General features: G+C 37.5%; 2 protein-coding genes across 3 annotated transcripts in view; one reads left to right on the forward strand and one right to left on the reverse strand.

Annotated features, from left to right (window-relative positions):
• The window catches only part of CCDC146 (coiled-coil domain containing 146), a 61,123-nt gene that overhangs the window by 30,233 nt on the left and 8,838 nt on the right, over positions 1–22,052 (reverse strand). The window contains exons 2-3 of the mRNA XM_088533250.1: positions 3,675–3,757; positions 1–210 (exon numbers count right to left, since the gene is read on the reverse strand). Of these exons, the coding sequence (XP_088389376.1) occupies positions 1–210; positions 3,675–3,757 (293 nt within the window). The remainder of the gene's footprint in view (positions 211–3,674; positions 3,758–22,052) is intronic.
• FGL2 (fibrinogen like 2) lies at positions 90–21,760 on the forward strand. 2 transcript variants are annotated; one of them, XM_088533191.1, is made up of 3 exons: positions 90–205; positions 17,561–18,115; positions 20,809–21,760. In XM_088533191.1, the coding sequence occupies exons 2-3, from the start codon at positions 17,686–17,688 to the stop codon at positions 21,513–21,515; spliced, it is 1,137 nt and encodes a 378-aa protein (XP_088389317.1). In that variant the 5' UTR covers positions 90–205; positions 17,561–17,685; the 3' UTR covers positions 21,516–21,760. The 2 variants fall into 2 exon arrangements, with proteins under 2 accessions (XP_088389317.1, XP_010209331.2); XM_010211029.2 differs by lacking the exon at positions 90–205 and having other exon boundaries at positions 17,426–18,115.

Here is a 22,052-nt window from a genome sequence, read left to right on the forward strand (position 1 = left end):
CATTCCACCTTGGACTGAATTATATACTCTCTTTCTTTAATAGCACTGCACTCGTTTTGGTACTTGAGAAGTTGTTGCCTCATTCGGGAAGCTTCACTGGAAGATTCTTCAGGGAACTGTTCCGCTTTTTCCAGTTCACGTTGCTGCTGTTCCAGTTCAACACTAAGATGTTTGGCTTCCTGCAAAAGCTGAATCTCAGATTCCTGTAAACTACATTAAACAGAAACACTTAGAACTAGGCAGTAAGAAGCACAAGAGAAAAGCTTCATTTTTGCTATAATATCAATATAAGGTTTTCAAGATCAGAGTGGATAAAATATTCTAAGCAGCTAACCCTACTTTGAACAAGAGGTTGGACCAGATACCTCCTGAGGTCTTTTCTGACCTGAATTATCCTTTGATACTATGAGAACAGTAGAGTCTGCTATTTATTTATTTATTTATTTATTTATTTATATATTTATGTGCCTAGACTTCAGGTGGGATTCATCTCATCTAGCTTGAATCAGAAGAAAGACCAACTTTTTTTATCTAGCACCTCCTGGAAGCAGAGATGGGTAATATATTTTATTCTAATAGAGATGCCTAAAGGCTGGTTTCAGGTTGTCACCCTAGTCATATGGGCCGTATCCCAGATATTTCCAGTAACTGCAAGGGTCTGAATGAATGAACACAATCATTATTTCACTTCCTAACTTCAGTAAGCACAAAGCAAAGATCTTCTGTTTCTCAGCATGTGAAAAAAGGCCCTCTCACTTACTCATGGCTTTTTGTGGCAGAGGAAGCAGATAAATGTGGAAATGAAAGCCAGTGCTAGGGCTGAAATCCCAAACAATTAATATCAATAGCAAAATTCCTATTCAGCAAATGCTGCATCCTTCTGCCTCCTGGCTGAGGTTTACTGTCCTCCTAGAAACAAAGGCTTATTTGTAATTTAGAAAGTTTATCACTAAATTCACATTTTACTCCAAAGGTGCCAATTGCCTTTAGGGGTAATGTGTCTTAGTTAGCTCTAAATCAATGTGGAGTCAGTAACAGAGAAGTATTCAACATTGCAAGGCCATGTCTGGGCTGTAAAACACTCTTAAGTTCTTAGTAAATATCTGGATACCTACCTAGCCCTGAATTGCATGTTGCTATTGCTGTACTGTTATCAGCATCTCAAGTAGCTCATTTAATGATACATGAGCTGCAACTACATTTATGGATTGTCGTGGAAACATAACAGCTAAAGAATTGACCAGCTTTCTGCTCTCACTTGCATCCCCAAAGTACCTTCGCACAATGAAGGTGAAACAATGATATTCTGCTAATGTTGGAAGGTTCTTTCTCATACTTCGGAGCTTATATGGGGATATTTCCATAACACACCTTTGAGTATGACCGTTGTTGAATACATTGCTTATTATGGAAGAGCCATAAAGTGAATTACAGCATGAAAATTAATGTACAATGCATAACATAGAAACCTAGTTTTTATGATATAGACCATTGTGCATCCCTTCTGAACATTAACTGCATTATAAGTTTTGTAAAATGCTATACTGAAATTAGACTCAAAAGATGTGGAAGAATAAAGAACTCAGTTGCCCTCTCTTACTTAAAATATAATGCAATGCAGTATTTGTAAAAGCCCACATTAAGGATCTCTATATCAATTTTTAGCTCAGAGATGACATTTGTGGATATATTATAAGCTTAGCAACAACCTAATACATAAAATTACTTATTTCAGCAAAAAGCAGGAGTCCAAATGAGATGGTAACTATAAAACACAAAACATAAACTGACTATACTGCACAAACATAGCTGAAACAAGAGCAGAAAAAGTTTTGTTTTGTGTAACATTTCTACTTAGACAACCACTTCCTTTTTAAGTCAGAAAATAAGAAAACCGCATACTTCAACAGGAAACAAGAACGTCTTTATCATGAACAAATAACATAATGTGTTGCTATAGATACATCCTAACTTTTGAATGATAGAATAAATTGAGAAGTCTTTAGTTAAAAGCTATGAAAGTCATATGGAATGCACACTCTTTTAGGAGAAGATACAAATGACTGCAGCAATATGCGCTTATTTAAAACCATAAATTATTATTATTAGAGCTAATTTTTTTCAAGATAATAAAAAGATAAAAATAGAAATAAGAACTAAGTGCTGGAAGTAGACTAGATCTTGTCCACCATAGTTGCCAATAGGTTTTCATGTTACAGTGTCTTGATTGCACTTGAAGACTACTGAAAGCACTGAGGAGATAACTGCACTGTGTTTCCTGTTCTTCAGAATGACTTCTTCTGAGTTTGGGTAAGGTTTAATTAAGTTAACTTAAAACAACAGTAGGAACACAGATGAATTTATCATCAAGACTGAGCACTTTCCTGGTTGAACTGGTTTAGGTATATCATTTTAAATTTTCTTCCCAGAAGTATTTACCATGCATTAGTCTGAATAAGTCACAGGCCCTTCTACACAACCAGATTTGTGGAAATTTTATGATTTACTGAAATTTTAGAAGAAAGAAATTAGAAGATTCAGTCAGCCTAAAGAAAAACAGTGTTTTCAGGACTTGGGCAACCCTTATCAAATTACTTTCCATTCCCCTATTCAGACTGTTAAAACCAAATTTCAGCATAACGCAATTAAGCAAGTATGACATGAATTAGATTTAGATTCCTTAAACTAGCCCCTGCTTTCAATGATAGAAGAATCACTCATCTCTCATAAGCAGAACTGTCAGAAAAGTTTTGAAGTGGACTGTCAAGGAAGTTGTGCAAAAATACTGGTGGATATTACGAAACGTCACAGAAATTTTATAAGAGTATCGTGACGTTGATTGTACTGATGGCTATGTGCGTACCACAGATAATGTCCGAATTATTCTGCACAAATACTCCTTCAGTACTGCAATATTTACCCTACTATGTAAATACCCTGTGTCACTGTTCAGCCTAGCACTGTCTATCCCTGCCTCTTCCTCTCCTTCCACACCATCCATGTAGTTTTTTTTTTCACCATCCCTCCTCCTCTGTTCTCTCTCCTGCAGCAAGATACCAAAGCAGGGCAGACTCATGGCTATTATATTGAATTTCAGATTTCGCTTTATACTTTGAAGGTGAAGGATATAACCTTCTGAATTTGTTAGCAGTCCTGTCTAATGTGACTGTGAACATTCTCTGAGGATAAAATTCATATCTAATTAGATATGGAAAAGTCTAATTTCTCAGTTTCTTCACCTGCTATGTATTATGTTAGCTTGGCAGTTCACAGTCTTTTGTTATAATTCTGGCTACATGTTCTCCAAATATTTTAAACTTGCATATTGTGTGTTTTAGTTTGTGCTTCTTTCATTGCCACTATTATTATGCTTATATTAAAAACAAAGATGTTGCTCAAACAAAGGGTGAAATATTTCAACTACCTTGAATCTTCTTATTAAACAAAAATGTTTTTCGTCCTTGTGTTCTTGCTTCCCCTTTAACAATAGTCACTGTAAGAAAGCCTTAAACGGTAATTAGGCCTCAGCATCAGGGAAAATACACTTTAAATGTGTAATGTTTTGGCTAATGAAATAAAATCTACAACAGAATTACGGCAGAAGATAAGCTGTGAAATAAAATATTTGCAATAAAGCAAGGATAGATACTCTTAGAAATCTCTAAATATGGTACCTTATCACAGTCTTGTGCAGCAGGGCGTACTTTGCCTTCAGCTCAGCTACTCTGCTGCCTGGGAGTTTTCCAGAAGAAAATAGCTAGGGAAGGGAAACAGACAATTATAAAATCTATTAAGCATTAACGTTTTCATTATGCTGAAAATTTTTGTAACTATTGTTGGCAGCCTCTTAGTTTATTCAGTTTTTGATGACACAACAAATGGAATAAACAGATGAAAAATGCTTTTTCTCCATAAGAATTTAAAGCATAAACAAAACAACATAAAGACTGTATCTATCACAACTGCAGTATTGCCTGCATACCTATCTCTTTTCTGATCTAAGTGTATCTATTTTTGTAGCCCTGAGAAAAGAAAAGCAGATCTGTCTTTCATTTGTTTGTATGAGATTAAAGATAAACAGCTTTCTAATATTTATTTTGGCATGTTTTATGAGACAAAGATACTGCTCAATTAAGCTTGCACAGCTAACTAGCTCTGCTGCTAGACAGCAAATATTTCCCTTTCTAAGCCTCCTCCTCGGCCTCACAGGGAGCTATAACTTTCTATTATTTGAGTGGTTTCTCACTGCTGTTCCTCCTCTCAAACTGTACCTGTAACTTCTGCATTTTCTTACTGTTTAGCTTCTCATAGCTCATGAGGCTACGTCTGACAGCGTTCCTGCAGCAATAAGTTTATTTGACCTTGAAGCTGTGTGTGCTTTCTATCCATAAACCGTTGAAGCATTTCACATTTCAGCCTCTGACTTTGACTCAGAGTTAAGAGCTCCATGTCGATGGCTGTTCCCACGCAGACCCCCAGCTCTGGAAACCACGGAAGAGTGACTGGATGGAACAGATAGCGGGCCCAGCATGTCAAAAGGGGACAAGACTTTGGTGAAAAGTATCTTCACAAGATTGCTATCACAGGTTTAGCTGGAGAGCTGTCAGAAAGTCACTGCTAAGCTACCCTCATCCCAGGTTTTGTTTTTAAACCCGAGCACACTGCTTGTTCCGAGATTCCTGGGAAGTGGGGTGGACAAGAAGGGAAGGAAAGAGGCTTCAATCTAAGGGGAACAGAAGTACCTAATTGTGGGAGGGGAGGATTGTAGAAGGAAGGAAAAGCTTGAACTGAGTGCAGAAAAAAATGTGTTTGTGGGGATAAACCCAGATGAAGGATGATGCCTAAGATACATAGATACACACTGCATTTACTGCCAAATCCACGGCTGCCCCCAGCCATTCACTTCATGCCTACAGCAGGGATAGAAGTTGCGATTCCTGCCCTGCCCGTATCTATCACGCAGGTCAACAGCGGATTTCCAGTGTCTGAATACACCGACGATTGGTAACAGAAATCAGGGACAGCACGGGGATGACAACAGGCACCCCCTCGGGCACTGGGGCAATGGTTGGGTGGAGGATGAGCACTAGCTCTTTGCAAAAGATACTGAAGATGGACAGCAGTCTCCGGCTTCCAGAGATGCTCTGGGATGGATGGCACAGAGCAAGCATACAGTCCCTGAGGTTTCCAAGAAGCCAACATGTTTCCAACCAAAATGACTTTGGTTCCCATCTGATATTTAGGATAGAATTACAGTCAAGAAAGAACCTGTCACCCCTTCTACTGCAAAGGCTGCTGACAGTCCTGAGGTAAAGCTGCCCTTGTGCCACACACGTCCTGCAGCTCGATGGCAGCAGCACGGACAGAATGACAGGCAGAACGGACAGAAGAGAAGAGGGAGGGTGAACGCCCTGAGCCACCCTCCCGGGATGGCCACAGAAACAAACATAGTTAGTTAGGAAGCAGTCGTTTGCTCCTACCATCTGTAGGCGGATGACACTAACTTAACCAGCGATGAGCTAAGATCTAAAACGCTAAAGCCCAAGATTAAACACACAGTCACTGAAGACGGCACAGCCACTGTACCTAAACGCACCACCACTGCATTCAGACAGCCCTAATGCTCTTGTCTGTCTAGGAATGAATTTTTCACTGTTTCCAGCAGGATGCAGCCAGGTCTCAAATAACTTTTCTGAGAATGCTCCTCCCCAAATGTTTTCTCTTTCTGAAGAAATGTATTTTCTCGCTCAAAGCTGAACCATCGTCCTTTGAGCATAAATTAAAATTACTGTATATTTCAATGTTTTTCAGCATTGCTCTTACCAAATACTGGATGAACCCAGTTAGCAAGACAAACTTGGGTTTAACTTCAATTGAAAATGATCTTGGATTGTGGCAATGTTCACATTTAAAGTACGATATTCTAAAAAAAAAAAAAAATCCTTTTAGCCATCAGAATAGCATTTGGAAAATTCTTATCTAAGGGCAAGAGTCCAGAACAAACCTCTACTCATGAGGATAATTTTTCAGTTTTATAAACTGACATAAACACTTGCAAGAGTGAACATTATTTACTTAACTAATGGCTTGAAATACTGAGTGCATCCTTCAAATTAAAATATAAAGTAATTATCTCTTGCTCTTTTGTTTACATGCATTTGGCTTTGGAAGAAGTTGTTGGAGTCAAAAATGAAATCATGCCACTAATTTTAAGTGTCTGTGCTTACAGTGGATTTTGTCCTGAATGGTGGATAAGACATAATGGGTATTCTGTCACTACTTAGCTATTAACAAAATTTGGTATAGCCAATACAACTGTCAAAAGGGGGAAAAAAAAAAAGACTTTTCAGTAATTTAGGTGATATTTAAGGCTCTGAACTGATTAGCCAGTATATGATTAACAAATACACTGTAGAATAAACCCAGAATAATCATAATAAAAAGAAAACAAACAGTTTTCTCTCGTCTCCTACTGATTTGTTCTAGACATGTTCCTTACCTCTGCATTAGATTGAAAAAAAAAAAAAAACTAATTGAACTTTGCAGATTGCACAAGTAACAAGGAATTGTAAAAAGAAAAAAAAAAGTATATATTAATGCATTTAGATCAATACAAAATAACTTTATAATATCTTGTAAGAAATAAAAGTTTGTGAAAGACATTTTTTTAGGTGAATGTCACTTCTTTTTGTGAAGGAGAAATATATCCTTAGATATCCTATTTTCTGGACTTTATCCCAAAACACTGACATGAGTCCTGACAAACCCTAATTTGACTTTTAATTTTGTGTGAACAGTCCTCCTTCCATTGGCTCACAGACATATTCTATTCTGGTAATCAGGAAAATGGGTAATATTTCTAATAGGAGCTATAAAGTAGTAGTGGATAACGTTAATTTCTTAAGACAGAGGGGTTACACTGGTGTAAACAGTGAAAAAGTCTACTGGGATCATTACATTGAGATTCTGGGAATATTGAGATTCTGGAGCCACTTGCTTCTCTAAACTGTAGGTTTTACATTTGGATCTCAGACTTAGCAGAGAAGTGTATTAAAATTCCTGAAAGCAGGTGCCACAGTATAAAACTGTTATACAAATCACAAATTTATTTCTCAAACACAGGCATTAGCTCTTTTTTTTTATTTAATACTGCAAGCTAAATTGGAACAGGAATTCATAAATATTTCTCTTTACCTCTGTTCCTGGATGTTCGCAATGAATGAATCATACTTTCCTTTGCTATTCGGTCTAATTTGAATTATGTTAATCTTTAGTAACATATAAGCATGTTTTAAAACAGAGGATAAGTAACAAAGTTCCTTCTTAGACTTCAATAGAGACAAAGCATAATGATTTTACTACTATACATCTTAGTGATACTGGCTATAGGCATAAACAGAGCTCTTTCTTGCCTTCATACTTTAATTTATGGGGCTCTTTCCTAGCTATGTTATGATAAAAATTACAGACTGCTAACATGAGCTAAGTATAGAGAGGTTTAAATACACAAATTTATATAACTTTCAAGTATACACACACTTGTCTTAATCTGTATGTACAGACAGATTCTAAAGGTCCTACTCCATTTCATTTACCAGTAAAACCTATGGCAAGTTTGATCCTTGCAATCATGGTGTTAATACAGGCAAGTGCAGGTGCCACTATTCACCAGTATGAACAAAAACTGGATCTGATTTGGATCTGATTATCTCTATTCTGTAAAAATTTTTCTCTATATCTACCAGGGGTTAAATAAAACCAATACTATTTCAATAATATTTAATAATATCCATACAATTTTAATAATATAATAAAAATCATATAAAGAACATTACTACAGATATGTTTTAAATTGCAGCACAATACAAGTTAATTCAAAAGCCCAATTGAAATGGATTAAGTGAATGCTCGATTTTCACCTGGTTAGGTGAATTTTCAAATACTCCAAAGTAAGTTTGATTTTGGAAGCATTTCTTTTTCGTATAAAATTTTTAACAAAGTGTAGTACACATTACTAAGATGTGTATCAGAATGTGGACATTCTACAAAGACATTAGGGGCTGTCATAACTTATCCTGAGAGCAAATAAAAGTTAAATCATGGCTTAAACTAGTGATAATCCAGCTCACAACGATCCTGGGCTTGCAGCAGTTTTAAATCAGGCTGGCATTACAGAAGCTTTAAAAGGCTAGCAGCCCACTGCTGAAACTGCTTTAATACCACCTGGGAACATGAATTTTAACATAGGAAGGCTTAATGGAAGTTCTGAATTATCTGACTGCATCCTAATGAATGTCTATAAAACCACAGTCCTCAGAGATAAAAAAGCCACTGTGGCTGAACTGAGGTATAATAGCAATGAAAAGAAATCTCTGCATACAGGGAAGAAGGAGAAACAATTTTCCACAGGGGAAGAGGATATAAATTGAGACAAATTATTGCCTAAGTTAAAGTTTGAGAGCAACAGGGGAAATGAAGGAAATCCACAAAGCATCCATGATAAAAGGAACGAGTAATAAGATGAGCTTTGAATAACTATATTTAAAAAATCTGAGAAATACATGTTTCAGGCATATGTTTCAGGCAATTTCTAAGCTGATATAGGCTTGCAAAATAGACCAAAACATCCAATAATGTCTGAAAGGCATTGTTTACAACAGGAATTAATTTTTGAAGACTTTGTTTTTTACTCTTGTTCTGACCAATTCCAAAGCCATAGTGTCTGTGAAAAAAACAAACAAACAAAAAAACACACAGGAAAAAATATCCTTGTACCAAGCCATTCAATATTTCAGTACAGTACCTAATTTATGCAAGAAAGAAATGTAAGATATATAAATATGCCTGACAGGTACCTAACATCTTTAACGCGTCCAGAAGAGAGAGACTTGCAGAGTGCTCTTGTGTCCCAAGTAATAATAATTCACCCTTGGTTCAAGGGAATTCTGGTGCTAAGGGTCTTGCAAAGATTACCCTCCCCTAAAAAAACAAATTGGCCCATCTTGTCTCTGTAACACAACCATCCACTTGGAGAAGGTGAATTACTGTAATTCCCAACAATAGCTTCATAGAAATTCAACATAGGAAATCCCTAACTTGTCTTATTATTGGTAAAAAAAAGCTTGAGTTTAAACAAGTTCTGTCTGAAGAAGCCCTCATGTTAATTAAAAAACACAGTATACTTTGGCAGCAGTGACTGAAATGAGTATTGCCTCTTCTAGATTTCAGCCTTGGCAAGTATTCTTGCAAATTAGTTTAAGAAATGCCCTCATTCAGGAATACAAAAATAAAATAGTGAATGATAAAATGGTCTATGGTATTTACATACATACATGCATTCACATACACAGACATAAAATTTATAAATTGGGCTTTGTGATACTTGTGATAACTTTAATCTGGTTTGCTGAACCTACAACAGTCACATATTTCTGAAAAAACAGTTGCCTAATAGTCAATATCCCAGGACTAAATATCCCAAGACTCATATCTCAAGTTTAAAAAGGAAGTTACATTTCACCTCTCCTTCGCCCCTGCCCACCACCTCTTTAAGATGCTCATTTGTAGAGCCCGTCTTGTTGGAGCTAGGTGCTCATGTTGGCAATTCTCTTCAGTTATCCAATAATTCGCTACAGCAAAACACAGAAGCAGCTGATGAAGACGGAGAAGAAAAAGGAGCTTGCCCTGGGTTAGCTATGATGCTCTGGAAAGAATTGAGGTCATTTTTTTAACACTGGCCGTGGATGATCTCAAGCCTGGAGTCTAGAATATAGTCACATAATAATTGCTAAGCTGTTGATTCTTCCATGCTCATTCCATGTGAGTTGCTTTTCTGCTCTCCTTTGTTGCTTTTCTTTCTTATTATACAAGGATCTGGGACCCCATAAATTTTTAAACACACCCAAAATTGATAGATCATTTGGGTAAACTCAAATAAATTTTCCATATTTAAATAAAGAATTATTGGAAAGTTGGATGAAGATTTGGCTGCTAGTGGGTGGATGCTTGGCAACTTTCTTGCTTTCTCCTTGTACTCTCATAAATGTAATTACATTAAAAGTATGTATCTTATTACTGGGTTGGCTTGCTTCTTTCCCTCTTAATATAGCCTTTCTGTGAGGTTTCCTGCATCCTATTAAGATACACCCCCCCCTTTTTTTTTTCTTAACTTTGCACTTATTTTTAACTGATTAACATGTTACACTCCACTAAGTGTAAATTTCTTTGTTGCATCTTTTCAGGCTATCTGGCTCCCTGAGGCTTTGCTTTTCTATCAGAAAATAAAAAGCTGATTTTATTTTTCCAGTCAGGGGAGAGTCTGCGAAATGATGGTACTAAGAACTCTAAGAACTTTAATGTTCTCGGTTTTGATTTTTATATCTTTTTCATGTCTTATTTCAGAGCTCTCCAAAAATGAAAACAATTTTGCCAAATTCAAACTTAGTAAGATTAAGTAATTCAAATATTTGTCTATTACTTCACATGCTTCTAAAGAAACACACTGAATAAAGTATGGAAGATCTATACAGCTACCATCAAGACAATATGTATTAAAATCAGTTACTCATAATGATTATGAAAGTGGAACAGTTGAAGCCTTCCTAGCAAAGACTTAATTTTAACATTCCCTAATATCTCTGCATTTCAGAGGTGGGTTGGATCCAGTGGTCTGGATTCTGTGATTCTTTAATCATATTTTCCATCTTTTATTTCTAAGCTGTAAGTTGTGTAATTATTCATAACAAGACATTATACTTCAGTTAGAGTTGCTTTAACACAGAATAATCTAGTAATTTATATGAATGTTGTTGATTTCCAACAACTGAAAGGTCTCTTCAAACTAGTCTTTTGCCTCGTAATAGGACGCAAGTGAAAACTATCACGAGATTAATGTATTTTACTCTTTGTATATATTCAGGATTTCAGTATAACATTAGCTACTTGGCAAGCAGTTCTTGCTAAGCTCCTATGTGAGGTTTGGAATTTGCTCTTTATGTTGTTTATTTGAGGATTTTCTTTTACTTCTTTTGGACATTATTTAAATATTTAAACGTTCGGGGCAGAAAAGGACCAAACAGAAAGTTTCGTATCCTCTGTCAAAATCCCCAGTGAGCCCCAAGTGCTGCCTGGGCACTTACCACACGGCTCAAGTGTTTCTTGGATTGGGGAGGAGGCTGTTCCTCCCTGCCACATTTCGCAGCTACGTCTGCAGTGCGAAGGCAGCAACATGTACAAACACGCTGAAATATTTCATGGCTCTTGCATTTCTGTGCACACTGGTGGCTCGGGGTCTCCAGAGCACCCACACCATCCTTAGAGGAGTTGAGCTGGGCCTGCCTGTACCTGGTACCTCCAAACCACCTGCAGGAAAGTGTTTGGGGATGAAGCCGCGCAGATAACGAGGCATTTGGAGCAAACACGAATGGACATTTATTTTCTGGAGGTCTAAATGATAAAACTGATTTCTCTGCTTGTTTACTTCTTTATTGGCTTTGGATTTCAGTACCGTCAGACTGCATGTGGTTCATATTTCAAAGCTTTTTTGCAGCATCATAATAACTTTTTAAACTGAATACTGAGATTGCTTTCAAAGGTTTTAAGGAACAGAGCAAAAAGTATGCACTCAGGATAAAATTTCAGATGGGCAAATAAACCTCAGGCATTAAAGAGTTTACAATATTGAAGAGATAAGCAACCAACATCTTAAAATCCAAATTATAAAGATATATAGAGAAAAAAATACTTTCTTTTCTTGAGGAAGGAAAAGCCAAAATGCAAGGAACATGAGATCTTCTCCTCAGAAAGCTTCCCATATCCTTTCAGTTAAATAAATAGTCTTAAAAATTTTCAGTGTTTAAAATGATGCAATGTATCACATTAAAATTTGATGTTTAATGTTGCTTTTCAATAAAAAATGACAAGTGGAATTGACAGGGTTATGCTAACAATAAAATTAATAAAAATGCAGATAATAGCTTGGCTTCTAAATAGCTAAATCAGGTCTTTTAGAGGGTTCTCAATTTCTGAGAACTTCTGTGATTTCTCGTTACTTTTCAAATTCACATCTTGGCTCCTTGTAGGTGGGTCATTCCAAAATGGAGAAACCCAAAAGTATAAGAAAACTGTAAATTTATAGAGCTAACATCCCTCACCTGTGAGGCAAGAGATTTCTTTTAAAAACACAAGGAACACTCTAAGAATGCCTAGTCCAAGTGTCAGAGTTTAATACCCTTAGGATTTCTGTGATAGTTTCATCTAATTTTGTCAGAAATACACACATAATTTTGACTTTTTTCACCACTTTGGCACAGGATTTGAGATACAGACTCACAAGAGCACATGGAATCAGTGAGAAAATTCAGACTGACTTTTATTAGAACAATAATGAGTCCTAAATCATTTAGAGCTAAAACCACCTACTTATCTCTGAATGCTGTTGGCAAATGAACTAATGAAAGGGTAAGGATTTAATGGCTGATATAAAAATCAAATGACATTGCTTTAAATAACCATTCCTTTTTTTTAAGTCAAATTGAGAAAATGATAAAAGAATAATGTAAATTAGCTCAATTTACCAAATGGTCTTACTTTTTCAAGCAATGAAATTTGGTCCATAAAAGCACCTATGATGAAACTCAAGTTCCTAGGAATTCTCCTTCAGATATTATTTTCTAATATAAAGTCAAGATCAAATTCCTTTCAGATCAGACTGTATTATAAAAGTTTTCCAGGTAGAGAAAATATTAGAACAGCCCATTTTGCCACTAACGGAAGTTCTCTCTGCACATGTCCCAAGTCATTTAGAAGATGGGAAATAACTGATTTCAATTTTTGCCTTGTAATCTTTTTGTTTTGTTTCTCAATTCTAATCTGCGAAGAGCCCTAAAATTCTGGAAAAAGCAAACAAACAAAACAAACAAAAAACTCATCCTTTTTTTTTTCCCAGAAGTTTAATTTCAGACTATTTTCAAAAATTCCTAAGAAACAAGAAAGCAAGCTGCTGACGCTGGCTTGAGTCTTTGGTCATAAGAATTAAGCCCTGTTCTTGCAGGTGGGAGGAACCTCCTTGTCAACAGGCCTCTTCCTCATCTCTGGCAATGCAGGGAGGCAAAGATGATTTAGTAGCTCAGAGACCAGATGTTTAGATGACCAAAGTTTTGTTTTTGAAGCAAAGTGTTACATCAGAATCTCTTTATGGCCAGTAAGTATGTTCATTACGCTTTTGGGAACTGGGAAATGTAAGAAAGTACAAGCAGGAACAACGACACAGCAGATGATTAAGGGAAGAATACACAGTGTTTAAGCCATGAGTCATTCTTTTAGAGAGAAGGGTTATATTGGTAAAAGGTAAAGAAAAATGTCATGTGATTTTTGAACTAACACTGTCAGTAGGATTGACAAATGAAAGGCGTAACCCCTCTCGTCCCAGCCCATACCAACTGACAGCATGTAGATTTTGAAGGATATGTATGGGAAGTTCACAGGGAAAGTCTTCTTACTAGGAAAATAGAAAAAGATTTGACACTGAATTTTCTCAACATTTAATTTAGCCAATCATATCTGGATCCAGGCGGCTATTGGCTGCACAAATGAGTAAAGAAATGGCATCATTTAGCTATGCCAATAGTAATATAGTATATAGTAATACAGTAATTAGTATATATACTAGTATATATACTAATATATATGCAACTGCTAAAAAAATACAGTCTGAGAAATGGTGGTACTCACTTGTGTTTTGATACAGTCCTTTATACCAATACACTCATCACTGAAGTGATGTAGTAAAGCACCTCACATTAAAGTTAAATGCAGGTGATGGTACATAAGCAAGAGACAAATGGAAACTAAGAGCACACATGAAATATATTAACTATATAGTCCTAACTATAGTTATGGCAGATATAACCCTGGTTTGCATTAAATGGAATTTCTACAGTTTTGCTTCTTAATTATGGATGGCTCAGCCAGGCATCTTGTAATGAAAAGCAAACTGCTGAAAGCCTTATAAAACTAACAAACAATTAACTAGGGAAATAGTATCATAAATCCTTTCCCAAGGCATAGTTAAAAACAGTAGTTTTATACCCCTGTTCATGGCAACAGGCAGTCGCACTATGAAGAATATTAAAGCTCCCACCAAGATGACACAAGGTCAGTAAATACTGCACCTGGCAGCCAGGGCTGTTTGGGATGGCTCCGATATGGCAGGGATAACAGCCTGGGATAACTGGCCTATCTGAACAACCCCAGATCTGCCTGGGGTTTTATCCTGTCGTTCAGTTTAAACTGCTTAAACAAACCAAGGTTTGGCAGCAACTCTGTAGCGGGACGTGGTAGCAAAAACCTGGACCCCAAACAGACGTCAAGCTGCAGTGCTTTAAATGGTCATAGTCACTAGTGAAACGAATATCTGCTCACAATCTTACCTTTCTTGTTTTCTATTTGACTTTTCTATTTCTTTTCTACATTCTGTCATCTGCCAGAATAAAAAAAAAAACACTTGCCCTAAAAAATCATGGGAAATGGTTCATGCTACTACTGATAAATTTTGAATAAACAATCCTAGCACAAGTTTGTTAAACCAAAATATATTGCAGTGCTAAGTCTGTTTAACCTTCCAGCCAGTCAGTAGTTCTGGGAACAGAATTGGGAAGATATATCTTTAAGATTAAGATCAGTTCACTGATGGAAAAAAAATAAATCAATTAATAAAGATTAGAAGAGATGAAAAGCTGTAAGAAAGAGACCTTTAAGCAAATATCAGACACTGATAGAAAATTCTCTTTCGTCATCATCAGCTACTAATTAGATCTTTTAAATGGGTAATAAAAAAAAAGTTGTAAAGATAGGTTTTGCTTTGGTTTATCTATTAAGCATAATACTCTGGAAGAGTGATGTGGGAAAAAACGGGACCTGGAAAAATTCCACTAGGGAAAAACTTCATGCCTACAAATAAAACTCTGTAGTTCTTGATTTTGATCTGATCCAGTATTTCTGCATAGTATCCTGCCACTCAGTGACTCTTCCAAAGGTTTTACAAGGATTTCTTGTGATAAGCTCTGCTTTGAAGGCTTGCTTCATTTTCCCCTGGGAAGCTAAGGAGGTATGAAATCCAAAAACACCAAAAGTCAGGAGCATAATTCTGCTTCTGGATACTTGACAGATTGCCGTGAATGGGAAGAAAATCCCATCCTCGATCACACCACTTCTCCCCGTAGGAGAGAAGTCTCAGGCTTCAAGCTGACTGCTCAGAGAATGTGAGCAGAGCATCAGACTAGAGAGAGGCACTGCAGAGCACCTTGAATTGCAGAGAGCTCATCCAAAGAAGGAAGTTAATATCCCAAATCAAAGATATACTGGAGACTGAGGAATGATTGTCTTAGGAAAAAGTGTTTAAAAGGTTAAGAGAGTTTATGTTGCTGTCTGAACTTCCTTTTCTAATGGTGATATTCACCATTACCAGAAATGCCTGTCCTTGAAGCCTCTCAGTTCTAGGGATTTCTAAACTTCCAGGGCAGCATAATAATCACAAACAATAATATTTGATATGGACTTGAGGATTTTCAAGCCAGTTCATAAGACAAGGGTGACCACATATCATTATCACTAATTCTAAAGATACAGAATAGTTTGTCCAATACAAAGTCAAAAAGCAGCAGAGCTGGGAGTAAACCAAGCGAGGGAGCCTGGCCACCACAGAAACGGAGGTTTGTGATGCTATAGGGCCAAGGGACCTATTTCTTGGCCCCTTGGATGACACCGCATGACAGGCTCTGGGATGTCCACTTAATGTGGGAGAGGTGAAAATCAGAGGAATTGCAAGGAATCGCCCAGAGCCTGGTTCCACGCAGGAACGTGAAGGGCTCGTTGCAGCAGGGTCTCTCTTCACCAAGCCTGTGGCTGTATTATCAGCGTCTGCCTCTGGGCTCTATAAAAACTAGTTACATTCCAGAGATCATGAACTTGGGGAGCATGTGTGTGACTAGTGTCTGTTTAATGTTTAATTTGCAGTATGAGTAATTTGAAAAAGGGCTTAGGGAAATAAGCCATTCCTGTTGGACCAATTAAACAAGAACGAGTGTTAACATGCTTTGTTAATATGCTGGTGTTAATATGCTTTTCTCGGGCAAGGTACTCAGCTCTTGACAGAGCTATGAATGCACCAAAGACACCAGTTCAGCTCTGTTTTGGAGCACAAGGGAAGAAAAAGTCATCTATCACTGACACTGCACGGGCACCACGTGAAAAAGGTAAAGGTGGCTGTAGAACACAAGTGAGTAAGTGCAGGGAAGCTGGCACCTAGAACAGAACAATGTATTTCATCTGGAGGATTAGTCAGGAAAAATTAATGATTAACTCCTGAGGCTGACACAAGATGCAATAAAAAGAAGTAGAATTAAAAAAAAAAAAAAAACTGAAAAACAGGAATTCAGAAAAGAATGCCCCAAATACATAGGCCATGGCAGCTACTTCCCCAGCTCCCAGTCTAGCTTTCAATTTACAATCTTGGAGCAGCAGTCAGAATGCCAGGCTTTGCCCAGGGCTTTCTGCACCACTTAGCCAACACTTAAATTAAAAAAAAAAAAAAAGAAAGAAAGAAAGAAGATTTTTGAGATCCTAAGTGTCAGTTTAAGAGGCAAAGGGACAGACTGGGAGGCTGAAGAATTTCAAAAGGAAAGGGTGACCATGCTGAGCTATCTCAGGATATCCAGCAGTTTCTCCTGAGGAGAGGCCTTCCTTGGATGCTGGCTCAGAATCAGACAGAAACGAATTTGAATTGTGATGTCCCAGATCATGAATATTCTAATAATTATTTTAAATATTGTTAGGTAAAATGGGAAGAAAAAAGGAATTGCTCATCCTCCTTGGCTTTGACCTTAACCTGAAAAAAATACTTGGAATGAAAATTATGTGTATTTTGATATATTCAGGGTTTAAATCATTTTTATGAATAGACTTATTCATCTAAAAAAGTTTAAGGGAGGGGAACACTCAGGGTTGATAAAGCTATTCTTGTGATAGGCAGCATATTGGGAAAGGGGCTGATTTTCCTCTTTTCCCCTTTCCGAGGGGCCTTTTGCACCTGCTGTGATAAACGTGTGGTCTGCTTTTTAAGAATAATTTTAGAACACTCGGATGTTAAGAAACAGATGTTAACAGCCTATTAAAACACAGAGCTGAGTGATCTTTCCCCTCTCAAAGAAAATCCACGTTAAAAACACGGGAAACTAGAGTGCCTAAATGATCGGCACACATGCATTTCATCATTTTGCTCACATGCACAAGCTCTGAGTCAGGAAGACGGACTGAAATCTGCTCCTTTTGCCAAGCACTACCTACTTTGCTCTGCTATTAATATCGCCCGTGATGCAAGCACTCCCACCCAGTTCTGAGAACAGTGCAGCGCTCTGATAACTCACAGGCTTCGAGCTGCCCTTATAAAAACTCCACTTTTGCACACTTCCTCATACTGCTGGCTTCGCTGCGAAGATGAAGCTGCTCGTTTGCTTCGTCCTGCTTAAGACGGCTCTGCTTGCTTTAACAGACGTCTTTGCAGTCGCTTTGCAAGAGGCAGAGGATGCTGAAGGAGGAAAAGGTACTGACACTTGTCCTATTAAGCTGAAAACGAATGGGAAATGCGATGAAGGAGAGGACTGTCCGTATCAGCTAAACCTGCCTCCTATGACTATCCAGTTACCCAAGCAGTTCAGACTAATTGAGAAGACTCTCAAAGAAGTCCAGACCCTTAAAGAAGCGGTAAACAAGCTGAGGAAATGTTGCCAAGATTGCAAGCTGCAGGCAGATGACAACCAACAAAGGGACAGTAGCAATGAATTCCTGCCACCTAACACAGAAACTCCAGCGGAAAACAGTAAAATCCAAGACAACAGAGTGAAGGAGCTGCAAAGCAAAGTCAACAAGATGTCAACCAGCTTAAAAAATGCCAAGGCTCAGATTCAGACGCTGCAGGGTCGCCTAGAGAAAATGAGCCTCATCAATATGAACAACGTAGAAAACTACGTGGACAGCAAGGTTGCCAATTTGACATTTGCCGTGAACAGCCTGGACAGCAAATGCTCTTCTAACTGCCCAGCAAGGCAACCAAGCCCTGGTATGTAACCTGCTAATTCCTTATGCCTGTATGAGCTTTCTGTGCCTTTGGCAGGGTGTAGATGAAAGAATTAAAATAGATTTTCATCAGGTAGATGTGCTATCCCCTTCACAATATAAGGATTTGCTCTTTTGGTGTTTACATACAGTCCAGTAAAACATTTCACCTGCCACTAGAGGGTTGCGCCGAGTTGCAGGTGTTCATTTCCTCCCAGAATTTAACCTTATTATGGGCCCGAACATGAATTTTCAAAGAACATTTTCTGTAACATATTTATTAAATGCAAACAATTAATGTATCATTCTACACCATATGCCTTCGTTAAGGATATTAAACATCAGAGAACTACATATACTTTCTGTTTGGATGAAGGGGCAAATATCATCTTTAGCTGTACCTTAGACAATGCAACTATTCTGAAATGTTTTGCAAATCATTATTAAATATGAAATGAATCTAGTAAAATGTTTTTTGCCAGAGCAATAACAAAATAATTTTCAGCCATCACAGCAAATATCAAAAGCTTGGCTAAAAAGCCTGCTAAGAGTACCTCTCAATGTACACAACACATCCTTAGCAAGAATCTAAAACATAAGAAATATCTCATATATAAGAATTATATATGTAAGAAATAATATAATCTAATATATTATTCTATATAATCTAAGAGATAATATATCTTATATGTAAGAAATATAAAATATAAAAGAGGCTTTACAGGTGTTACCTCTAACAAACACATTTTTCTTTGACTGTTACATTTCCTAATTAAAATCAAGAAATAAAATTAATACTTTCCCCCTTACGTTCACCTTTGTTAAAATATTAAAAAATTGTGAAAAAGAACATTTTATGGAAAATAAGAAATACTGAAAACATGAATACTGAGAATAAGAACTATTTACAAGATTGTTGCTGTATTCTACCACTTAGATATCACATAGGGCTGTGTAGAAATAAAGCAATGAAATATCAGACTGCTTTTAAGTTTTTGAGACTCTATTGCTCAACATACAGGTTTAAAATAAAACTGCCTAGTCAAAATGAAAACTGAAGGATCTGCAGATCGTACAGTGGATGTACAGTTGAAATTCTGAGAAGTGTAGGAAGATCAAATGCAAAATAATACAAGAAATACTTTTACTGTATCAGCAACGAACTTAAGTCAGTATAAAGCAAATAGTTCAATTCAGATCTAAAATTGTCACAAATAAAATGATTATTACTGTGTACATGGACAATGGACAATGAAATTCAGGTACAGCACTTGATATTAGACTAAAGTCATTTTAGTTATTTCTCACATCTCTTACTGAAATATGGGGTACTGCTCATACCACATAAGCTTCTATATATTCCTTACTGCTATCTACAAGTATTCATACCAGCAACAGATACATTATGAAAACTAGCAAGTGTAATAGTTACAGTGTTTTACATATAGGAGCTATTTCTGCTTCCACTGAAAGTAATAACAAAACTACCTACTTAAATAGGAATGGAACTGGATTATAAAAAGATTTTACCCAGAATGGGTATTCTCTGTCAACATATGCTCTGAAACTTTGACAATCAAGGATCTTTCACAAAGTTCAGTGAAATTAAGGAAGATCTTTCTGTTTGGGACTTAAATTCAGCTTTTAAGTCTTTGGGTAAAGTAGTAGTTTAATTATTCAAAATCTTTTAGAAAAACATGCAGTTGAGGTCTGCAAACAAAAACCTCAGAACACAGCACAAACTCAAATCTACAACAGAACCTGTCAGAGTGGTTTTGGCTCTTAACTCGGATCTCTGCGACCTCGCGATCTCTTATTCAGGAACATGGAATTGTAACAGCATTATGAAAACGGTTGCACGCAATGTTATTACCAAATTAGTGGAGAGAATATAGATTTATATTCTGCAGGAAACACCTGGGGATATTTTTCTTTTATGCAAAATACATAGAGAGAAAAAGCTGTGTAAATGGTAGATGCTGAAATCTTTTCCTTACTTTAAAGCCAGCAGTGCCAGGGACACAGGAAAACGCTGTCACTTTCTAGCTTCATCGTTCTCGGAATCACAGTATTACAACAATAGATGAGACAATTCTACTGCTTTGTTTCCTGCTTCCTAAAGTGCTGTAAAACAACATTAATATGTAAAAAATTTCTAAGGATGTGATGTTCTGTATCCCGTCATGTTCATTGAACAACAGCCAACCTAAAGTTTTGCTGCAAAAGTCATGTAAAGGGTTTGACAGACATCTGATTTAGCCAGCTTAGATGGTAGCTACCATGGAGTAAAATGGATGGAAAAGCTGTCTCCTTGGGAGAAATGAAATTACTGTAGCACCATTTTGTTTCTAGAAGTCCCTCTAATCCAAGAGGCTGAACGTCCTGTCTCTTTTAAGCAGTTTTCTTGGGTTGGACTCATTAGATCTATTAAAGTCAGATGTATTATAAGTCCAATATGATGGTAATGTAACACAAAACTTGAATTACCTTTTGACTTTTCCTACTTAACCATATCTGAAAAAAAAAACAACACTTGGAAAGCGAGAGAGAGCCTATGAAGCACAAGACAATAGTTTAATGGAGCCTGCACTAGATGTAAAATGTTCTTTATGCCACATCTGGAATTATGCTAACAATTTCTTTTTTTTTTTTTAATTCAAAATGTGTTTATTTGAGCACTGTCTGTTTTTCTACCAGTTATGCAAATTATGCAGCGAGACTGCGCCGACTATTACACAGCAGGCAGAAGAAGCAACGGGATCTACCGCGTGACGCCGGACCCCAGGAACCAGAGCTTCGAGGTGTACTGTGACATGGAGGCGCTGGGCGGCGGCTGGACCCTGCTGCAGCGGCGCCAGGACGGCAGCACCAGCTTCAACAGGACGTGGAACGACTACAAAAACGGCTTCGGGAACCTCAGCAGGGAGTTCTGGCTGGGGAACGACAAAATCCACCTGCTGACAAAGAGCCAGGAGATGCAGCTGCGAATCGAACTCGAAGATTTCAACGGGATCCGGGAATACGCTAAGTACGAGCATTTCTACGTGGCCAACGAGTACCTGAAGTACCGGCTGAGCGTGCACGGCTACAGCGGCACGGCGGGGGATGCCCTGCACTACAGCAAGCACTACAACCACGACCAGAAGTTCTTCACGACGCCGGACAAGGACAACGACAGATACGCCTCCGGCAACTGCGGGGCCTACTACAGCTCTGGCTGGTGGTTCGACGCGTGCTTGTCGGCCAACCTCAACGGCAAATACTACCACAAGAAGTACAAAGGCGTTCGCAACGGCATCTTCTGGGGCACGTGGCACGGAATCTCCGACGATATTCCCAGCGGCTATCGGCAGCCCTTTAAATCCGTAAAAATCATGATCAGACCCAAAAGTTTTGTGCCCTAAAACCGGGCCGTCCTCTTAACTGGTTTGCAATGGATTGCACTCAAATTTGCACTTACTCAGTATTATAGTCAGAGTTCAAATATCGTTAGGCTTGGCATAAAATAGTTCTACACAAAATAACATATTTCCACTTAAATTTTAGAGACTGATTGCCCCACATAAGGTATTAAAAAAAGACTAATGATTCTGAATAGTTACTGCTAAAACTTGGCATAGATTAAGTATTGCTATGTAAATATCCTGAACATTGCTGTTGGTGCTTTCACTGTCTGTGCTATACTAGCTTCTTAAAGTTTTAACCGGTGTTCTGTACATTGTATCTGAATTAACACCCGTGTTTTGACTTGAAAATAACTCAAAAGAACATCTGATAACATACATCTGTTAGACACTTAAAATAAAACTTAGTATCTCTTGAGATGGCCCTACTTTATTCATTATGTGTACTTCACAAGTTCAAGTGTATGCCATGGTGTAAGTGTGATTTAGGGAAGTACTGTGTATTTTAAAAGAATTAGAGAGCATAAGACCACGTAG

This window comes from Tinamus guttatus, unplaced genomic scaffold, assembly GCF_059628265.1.
Source record: "Tinamus guttatus ecotype Peru unplaced genomic scaffold, ASM5962826v1 Tinamus_guttatus_pri_ptg000489l, whole genome shotgun sequence".
Lineage (NCBI taxonomy): Eukaryota > Metazoa > Chordata > Aves > Tinamiformes > Tinamidae > Tinamus > Tinamus guttatus.